Source organism: Lolium rigidum, chromosome 1, assembly GCF_022539505.1.
Source record: "Lolium rigidum isolate FL_2022 chromosome 1, APGP_CSIRO_Lrig_0.1, whole genome shotgun sequence".
NCBI classification, from domain to species: domain Eukaryota; kingdom Viridiplantae; phylum Streptophyta; class Magnoliopsida; order Poales; family Poaceae; genus Lolium; species Lolium rigidum.
Window position 1 is genome coordinate 19,154,016 of NC_061508.1, and position 9,409 is coordinate 19,163,424.

At 47.7% G+C, this 9,409-nt stretch overlaps 2 protein-coding genes across 2 annotated transcripts; one reads left to right on the forward strand and one right to left on the reverse strand.

Annotated features, from left to right (window-relative positions):
• The first annotated feature begins 337 nt into the window (after window positions 1–337).
• LOC124668500 (germin-like protein 9-3) lies at window positions 338–1,000 on the forward strand. Its single transcript, XM_047205628.1, has one exon. The coding sequence runs from the start codon at window positions 338–340 to the stop codon at window positions 998–1,000; it is 663 nt and encodes a 220-aa protein (XP_047061584.1).
• Window positions 1,001–5,307: 4,307 nt separating this feature from the next.
• LOC124704963 lies at window positions 5,308–6,174 on the reverse strand. Its single transcript, XM_047237029.1, has 3 exons — window positions 6,055–6,174; window positions 5,506–5,952; window positions 5,308–5,415 (listed from the first exon to the last, which is right to left on the reverse strand). The coding sequence occupies exons 1-3, from the start codon at window positions 6,172–6,174 to the stop codon at window positions 5,308–5,310; spliced, it is 675 nt and encodes a 224-aa protein (XP_047092985.1).
• Between the last annotated feature and the right edge of the window lie 3,235 nt (window positions 6,175–9,409).

Sequence of the window (9,409 nt, forward strand, 5' to 3'; positions counted from 1 at the left end):
TGAGGCACAACAAACACCTAATTTTTTTACCAAATGATGTCAACAATTTTTTTGTGCTGCATTCAGGTATATTCTTGTGTGCCCCACAATATGCTTATACGCTGAGACACCAAGATTTGCATAACATTGTCCAGTTAATCCTTCCTCAGATGTGTGCAGTTAGCACTAGCTGGTTACAGCCTGCAGTCCTAGAATGTTCATACATCGGCCTCGATTTCTCAAACCCTCACCACACTATGCGGTTGCTTCTTATTTGTATAAATAACACCTCAAGGTCTTCACCGCATCTCTCAAGCACAGTCTCCATCCGTCAATCTCTTAGCAACAGCGAAATTCAATGGCGTCCAACAACTGCTACTCCTTGGTGTTGGTGGTGGTTGCACTGGTCTCGGCACCGCTGGCCGCCGTAGCCGGCGACCCCGACATCCTCACCGACTTCATCGTGCCCATGTCAATGATCGGCATGCCGCCGATGAATATCACCGGCGACTTCTTCACCTACACCGGTTTCCGCGCTGCCATGAACATGACCATGCCGATGCCGCCACCGGCGTTGCAGAACTTCACGGTGACCAAGGCCACCATGATGGAGTTTCCGGCTCTGAACGGGCAGAGCGTGTCGTACGCCATGCTCAAGTTCCCCTCCGAGTCCGTCAACCCGCCGCACACCCACCCACGTGCCGCGGAGCTGCTGCTCGTCCTCAATGGCACGCTCTGCGTCGGCTTCATCGACACTACCGGCAAGCTGTACACGAAGGACCTCGCCGAGGGCGACATGTTCGTGTTCCCCAAGGGCTTGGTGCACTACCAGTACAACCTTGGGCAAAGCCCCGCCGTCGCGCTCTCAGCTTTCGGCAGTGCCGCCGCGGGCACCGTGTCCGTGCCCGTCACCGTGTTCGGCACCGGCATCGACGATGCGGTTCTTGCCAAGTCGTTCAAGACTGACGTACCCACCGTGCAGAAGCTCAAGGCGGCGCTCACTCCCCCACCTAAGAAGTGATTCTTGTGCAGTATATATATGCTCTCGGTACTCTTCATCTTTCATCAGTGTGTCACCGCCGCCATGAATTAATAAGGCCACCGAGATAGCGAGTGGCAAGTAGCCAGTACTATGTAATGATGCTTGTTGTGAGGTGTGGGTTTCTATTGTGACCATGTGAAGTTTTATCTGATTTGGACGTTAAGATTGCATAGGGTGTGCCGATTGCCGAAGCATAGCACAAAAATTTAGTATATGGAGATGGAGCTTGATAGTGATCATGTCTGAACTCTGAACTGATTTGGCCAAGGGAAATAATACTTGATGCACTTGCAAGTTTAGTTTGGACTCCTTTCTAGAGAAGATCACATTGAGTGAACCGAATCATATGAGTTTTAGTACATGGAGATGGAGATTCGTCAGATGATATTGATCCTATCTACTACTCCACCCAAGAAACTGAAACGGGAATATCAACTACTTTTCCAATCTCGGTCGCTCTCACTAAGGGCTCGTTCGGTTACCTAGGATTGAATCCCGACATGGATCTGCTCCAGACTTGGATTTGGTTGATCCAGTCATCCAATCCCGCATTGGTTGATTACCCATAATCCAAGCCTTAACTTTTGCGTTCGGTTATCCCACGAGCGAAATTGGAAACAACCCAACTGAATGAAGCAACCTTGCTCGATCTCTCTCTTCCGTCGTGGAAATCTTTCCACGGGTCCAGCGGGGATGATTTCTTTCCAAATCGATACAGTGTAAATGTCTTGGATGGGCTGGGCAAAGAATTCCCTCCGAGCATAACCGAAGACCAAAACTTTCCTGGGCTGGATACTTTACCTCGCCGGGCTGGAAAACCAAGACTGGGCCGAATCCAGGCCAATCCCTGGCTCCTAGGGATTAAACGAACGAGGCCTAATTTTCCGTGGACTCGGTTCAGTTGATTAATATTTTCACTGGGTTTAAAAAATATTCAAGAGACTTCTAGAAATATTCGGTAACAAATATTTCATCATTAAACTGAATTTTATAAATAAAATGGAAATAAGATATATTTAAAAGATTTATTAAACATATGCAGTAGCTTTAATTGGGCCACATTTAGAATGATCCATGCCTCACGCGAAGCTACATTGGAAAAGATAAAAAATTATTATCATGATTTTTTTCTAACCACATGAACATTTTTCTAGACATGTTGAATAGTCATGATTTTTTGTAAAAGATAAAAATTATTATCATGAATTTTTTTCATGTTTTCTGATTTTTCTTAGTTAGTGAAGTTCTTAAACAGATTTAATATTTTTTAGATGAAAATAAAAAAATACAAAACCATACCTGTTAATGGGCCGGCCCAGTAGCTGTCTGCGGCGCCGCGCGCGGTGGGCAAGTCCCTCATCATGGCATGATTGAATTAAGCTCCTACACAAGTAGCTGCAGCGTGCCGGCCGCCGAACCTGGCTAGTGGATATCATCCGGCGCCGCGCCGAACCTACGACGGCGACGGCGAGCTTCCTGCAGCTGCATGTGCCATCTTCAATGAAGCTGCTGCACTCTGCAGCCCGATCGAGCTGATCTTCTCCTTGGTTCCTCAACGGCTCAACCCCTCCTACAAATACAGACTACAGAGAGCACGGCCGCCCCCTGCCCAGAGCTGCACACGCGAATCGATAGAGCCAGTCATGTCGACCTCTGTGGTTCGCTCCTCCTCCTCCCTTCGCTTCACCACCGTCCTGCTTCTAGCGCTGTGTGTCGTCGGCGACGCCGGCGGAAAGAGGTACATCTCGTTTGCCGCCCTCAACCCTGGCTCCCTCCCTGGCCACGACCACGCCGGAGTCCCGGCGCCTGCCGCCGGTGTAACCGCCGCTGGGAACCATGGTCTCCTCCGGCACCACCAGGAGTAGGCAAGCGCGCTCGTAGACGTGGGTGTCCAGGCCCCGGTCACCGTCGGGGTCGGCAGCGTGAGCAGCGTCAGCGAGGTCCGTCAACAGCTCCACGGTTAGTTAGCTGGATGTGCATGCACACGATGCTATTCAGCTTATTACTAAGTAAATAAAAACATCACCTCGTTGTATTTAAACTTGTGAATGGATGGATGCTCGTGTAATCGTGATGAATATGTAATCGTCGTTGTGTACCGTGGAGTGTGGAGTGTGGAGTGCGGACTGCCGAGCATATATGGATTTGGTCAAGATATATGGTGAAAACCCGAGCTTTGGCTTCGGCTAGAGCGGGCATCGGTGGCGTCATCGTCGTCTCCCCCTTGGGGGCGATGTCTTGGAGGTCTGGTACTCCGCTAGGCAAATTTTGGTTTGCTTTGCGTGGCAGCTGCTTCGCCGGCCAGGCGGGTGCGCGGTCTCGGGACCGGTGTGGACGTCGGAGCAGCGGCTTCGAAACTTCTGTGTCTTTGAGTGTCGTCCCTTCTTGCGTGGGCTGAAGTGTCGTCGGCTCGTAGCGTGCGCGGCCTTGGGGCCGGTGTGTTGTGTTTTGGGTTGTTTTTCCGGTTGTCGCGAGTGTGCGCGGTCTCGGGACCGGTGTGGACGTCGGAGCGGCGGCTCCGAGAGCTTTATGTTTTGAGTGATGCCTCTTGCTAGGGCGGGAGTGTTGTCGGCTCGTGTGGTGCACGGCCTCGGGGCCGGCGTGTGGAGTTTGGGTTGTACGGTTTTCGGCCAGTTTCCCTTATGAACTGACCAAATTTCCCTCTTCTTGATGAATATGCAGTGCTCCTGCCGGTTGCTCCAAAAAAGATATAGGTAGGTAACTTTCTATCTTGGCCGTCCAAATATATATGAGATGAAAAGAAATCTTAATGGGTTCCACTGGTAACTCTATATGAGCCAATAGGAAACAAGTGTTGAGTCGGCAACATATAATAATCTTGGTCACATATCACGAAAAAACAATTGAGGGCTAGGATAGAGAATTACCTAAGCATATGCTGACTCAAACATTACTCGTGGACTGCCATGTCATCAAGGGTCCTGATGAGTATATGAGAGCATCCATAGTGTTGTCAAATGCTAAATGTGCCACGTAATGAAAAAAATAGCTACGGCGTCAAATGACTAAGTTTACAATAGTGCGTAGATTGCTAAAAGAATTAATATTCTCTCATGGCCCATAATAAATAGAGAGGCTAGCAAGAGCACAAATTAAGCTGCAGGAGCAGCTACTTGCTCCCATACCATAATATTTGGCTATGCCAATACCCTCTACAATGGAGGGAACCAATGTTAAAAGTCAAATTCACCATTTGGAACCCCTATTTGGCATAAATTGTGGGCTTGTGGCCGCCCTGCCTGACGGAGGATACGTTCCTATACAATGGCTAATTTTCCCACGCTCTCCCTCATAAAATGACCGATTCATCATCGCCGTACATAATTGGCTGCCAGATTTGAACAACGACAATGAATAAATATGCTTGTATACCTTTTGAAACACGGCTGGCCTCACAATGCGACCTGCCCTTTGTGCAGCTTCACCGATGAGACCTTTACTCACTTATTTGTGCATTGCCGGTTCTCTCATAGGTGTGGTGCAAGTTTAGAGATTGGACCAAGACGGACTTTCCTATCCCCAGCAACAACTTCACAAGCACGAGAGAATGGTGGCTGAGAGTAGGGAAGAAGGCTCCCAAAGATCTGCGGAGGGATTTTGACACGGTGGTCATCCTTGTACACTGGAGTCTTTGGAAGGAGCGCAATGGCCGCATCTTTCAGCAAGGTTTTAGCACATCAAGCAAGGTCTTCGAGCTGATTACTGGAGACATTCGAGCCTGGAGAGTTGCTGGATATATTGTTGCTTTTTAGATGTTGCAGGGTGCTTGTGTGTGTCAGTGGTTTAGGCTAAAACCCCTGCATGGGGTTTGCTTTGCGTCTGTGGCTTAAACTTTAGCTTTCGGCTATCTCAGCCGTGCTTAAACCAAACTATGTATTTTCCTTTTCTATCTTAATGATGTTCGGCACAGGCCCTTCGAAAAAAAAAAACATAGATATGCCTGATTATTTATCAGGGTAACAAAACACTTTATCTACGTTTATCATATGGCAAACACAAAAGGAGCTACACAGTGATAATACACCTTTGAATAAACTAGTGCTAAGTGCTAACACACACTTACAAATGAATAGGCATACGGGACTAGTACATATATATTCAGAACAAAAAAGAACAAACAAATACAGAAGAGAACACATATTATAGCAACACATACGGAAACACATATAGATTCTAATCAATAATTAAGAGCCGATCCAACAAAGACCAGTTCATCCGTCCACCATGCAGAGCTAGCCTAGCTCCTGAATAACAGTTTGTTCGAATTAGCACCCGATGGGGAACCACCTTCGGCCAGCGGATGCCTTGTTGCTTCGCTCCGCCTTCCTCTTCTCCTCCTCGCACGCGCACTTGGTCTCCTTGAGCTTCTTCACCTGCAATTCCATCACAGAAGTCGCATATATGCGTTAAGCAATTCTTCTCGGTGTTAGTACTGGAGAATGCATGCGATGGAGTTCACGTACCTTGGCAGGGTGGTTGGGCTTGTTGCGGTGGAGCTGGCGAGCGCCCCTCTGCAGGATCTGCACGGCGCTCCAGTTAGCCCCGGCGCCTCCCGCCGCGGCGTGCGCGCGAATGACGTCTCCGCCGCGCGGCTCCGGCAGAGGCGGCTCGGACCACGCGCGATCCTCCACAGGCGGCGCGAGGGACGCGGGCTTGCCGCTCCCGCCGTCCAGGTCCAGCTCGCAGCTGAGCTGCCTGATGCGCGACTCGAGCAGGTTGAGGCGGTCCATGAGCGTGCCCCGCAGGACGTGCGCCTGCTTCTCCTGCGGCTGGAGCGCCGAGGGCATGGACTTGCTGTGCTGGTGCCGCGCCGTCGCGCCGCTGCGGGAGTCGGAATCGGCGAAGCAGACACCGCCGTCGACGTCCTCGGCGGCGGAGGACGGCCACCGCTGGTCCTCCAGCTGCCTCAGCTGCAATCAGTTACCAAGAACGCATCAAGATCGGTCGGGCATCACACGACAACAATGCCAATGCACAGGTGTAATAATCGTGTAAACAAGAATCGTACGCACCCGTAGGTCGATCTGGTCCAGGCGGCCGAGCAGGCTATCCGGAGGCGGCGGCGCGGGGAGGGCGCCGTAGCCGCTGATGAGGACGCGGCGCTCGGCTCCGAGCAGCACCTCGGCGGCCATTGTCGTACAGATTCCTCTTCTGAGAAAATCCTCGATCGCGGCGCGCGCACGGTGAAGTAGTGGTAACTGGCGGCGGTCAGACCGAGGGGATATAAAGGGCGGCGAGCGATGGAGCGGCGCGGGTTGCTAGATAGCCAGACGAGGAGGAGCTCGGCATGCATGGTGAGAGCCAAGATCGGGTCGTGGACTTGGCCAGGTCCAACTTGATCCATCTCATCCGCTGCCTGCCATGATCCGCGTTTCCATCGATCGATCCCAGCTTGGAATGGTTCAGAGGTTTTGATGGAGAAGAAAGTTCAGATGGGCCGTTATTTTGGCTGGGCTGGTGATCGGGTGCTCCGTCGGCCTAGCTATCGCTAAGATTCTGTTGATCTCGACTGGGCCGTGCCATGTGTGGTCTGATTGCCCTAAGAAACATGGGCCCTATCATAACCCAACTTTGAATTTTGTTTCTAAAAAGAATCGAATTTTGTTCTGGCAGCTCACAAACAGAAGATTCTCAAAAAAAAAAAAAAACCTCACAAACAGAAAAGAGGAATACCCTAAAAAAACAGAAATGGGACATTCCACTCAAAAAAAGCGGCATCCCTTAACAACAAATATCAGCTATAAGAACACCCTCCATCAGATGTCATATTTAACTTAAGTTGACTCCACACGGGATAAGTCGCAGGCGCTGTGGGAGCCAATTTTTCATACGGAGTCTTCTACACATATCACTTGTGTCGATCTGGTAGTCTAGTCTTGGGAGGGCATGGGTGAGGTTTTACCCATTTTTATATATTCAAATACGAAAAATATATATAAAACATATTTTAAACTGAGTGTCTAGATTATGATTTACTTTTATTGTTCCATAAAATTATACCCAATGAAACATGTTTTGATACAAGAAAAATCATGCATGTGCATAGTTTGGACGGCCTTAAGGTTGTGTTACATTTGGATGTCCTACCTTCTGGTTGCACCTTGTTTGTATCTCCATGTGAGCGCATGTTTTACCAGTGTCTCTATGACTGAACTACGTTTGCAGGTTCTACCTCTCGTCACACAATTTATAGGTGTCCAGTTCTGTGTTTTTCTATGAATGCTTGTTTTTTGTTGACCCTATGTTGGTTGGGAGTGCAAGTTTTTGAGTTGCCTCTACGTGCTACTCTTGTTTGTTATGTTGCTTTTTTATTTGACATGTCTCATAATTTTTCCAAAATAACACACACAAACAAACGTACGAAAAGAAAAACAAAGAAAAGTGTAGATAATCATACACATTTTGAACAAAAATAGGTGCGGGGCTGAGTCCTACATGTTCTCTTGACGCCTAGCTAGCGTGTGCTTCCTAGTAAGATCATGTCTGCCTCAAAACCATGGGGGTCCTCGCGACACGCCAACACATATGTGTCTGAGATAGTAGTGTCGTGCTAGTCGCTCCTCACCCACCCACCACCATCGCAAGGGCAAAAATAAAATTCGAAATATATTCCACCCACACACACACACACACAAAAAAAAAACATAAGGATGTTATAGTCTGTGTTAGTGTCTTTGGTCTTTACACAACATTTTATTTCTTACCTTTACGTCCCTCTTTCAGTGAGCTTGATGCATCTTCTTGTGTGTCCACATTTCCTCTTTCACAACCTCTGCAATCTCTCGATGGCTTATATTACGACCTCCCTTCTAATCCTCATCTCCTCATGTAAAACTTGCGGACTATTCAGATGGCTCAGCCGTGGGAGGAGAAGGATAGCATGGCTAAGCCTCTAAAGCCACTACATACGTTCGAGAGTGCTAACGGCTACAAATGTGGGATCTTGTTAGGGTACACCATGCAACGTTTCCATCTAATGTAGAAAGCATTTCCTTATTTGCCTTGTTCGATTTTCCTTGAAAAACATACATTAATTGTTGTTAATTAACTTTTGTATTGTGCTGTGAATTGTGAGATGCAACTTTTTTTTGTTGTAATACAAAGGGGTGTTGATATGCAAGCTCTCTGATTCATTGTCGCGCCCCATGAACTTTCATTGCACACGTCGGATGGCTGAAATCAGCCCTCTTAATAAGTGATATCAAACGGGTAGGAGGGAGTTGTCCAACCATAGCTATAGCTCCCGTCCGATTAGCAGAACCCACCGGACGTGTTCTCTATTAAAAAATTGCAATATCTTTTGGTATCGTGGAACTATCTTAGGGATATTATAATAATATTGAATTATTTTTTCTCCGAAATCTCTTTATCAAGCCAATCGTTTAACAATGTTGGACGGAGGAGGTGGCGTCCGAGGAACACTTTCTTAAAATGTATAACCAATAAATCATATCTTTCCGTAAGAGCAATTGTAGCTGATTGTCTGGTCTTGAGGAGCACTGTTTGTGTGTACAACTAATCATCAATTTTTCCTGCCTTTTGTTCGTTCTGTCACTATTTCCTTTGTAAAAGCGTTGCATTTAACAATGCTACACGCAATCGCTCTTCACAGAAAGTATAGCCACGGCTTGATAAGCATGTGAGAGGAGCTCTCTACGTACCTCAACTTCTCTATTCAGCACCAACCGTGCATGCTCAACAATAGTAGCAGTACATTCGTATGTCACAAACTTTCATTAGAAAACCAGTAAGAAGAAAAAGGTTCAACCCCTTGTTGGTATATATAATTGGTGACAATTAGAAGGCATCTCTCTCTTGCCAGCAAAGCTGACAGGGAGAGTGGAGAGAGAGGGGGAGAAGCACATCGATCCCATGATCACCCACTCAACCACCAGAATAATACTGCTACTACACCACATGTACATACACAAACATGCAAATAATTAAGCTCTCATCACACTGACACTGCAATGGCAACGACCTCGTTCCATTCATCACAATCCATATGTTAAGTAGCAAGAGCTTGCACTGAAATTCCCTCAGGATTCCTGCTCACTTTTAGCACATTGTTATGGCACCAAACAAGCTAAGCATCGTCAGAAGTTTCTTCCTCTTCTTCAGCTTCTTTTGCCTAAGAGGAACATGTTAGGTTGATTCGTTTTTTGTTGATTGGATGGTTGGAATGGATGCAATATTGCAATGGGACAGAGGCTCCTAAATGTGGCACGACAATAAAGAATTTAACTGCACACCAACCCTCCATTATTCAGCTCTGGAAAGGAATCAAAACCTGACAGATAGGCGCCAACCAACACACGAACAACAACCACAACTGCAACAGCAGCGACAGCAAAAACACATCGAAAA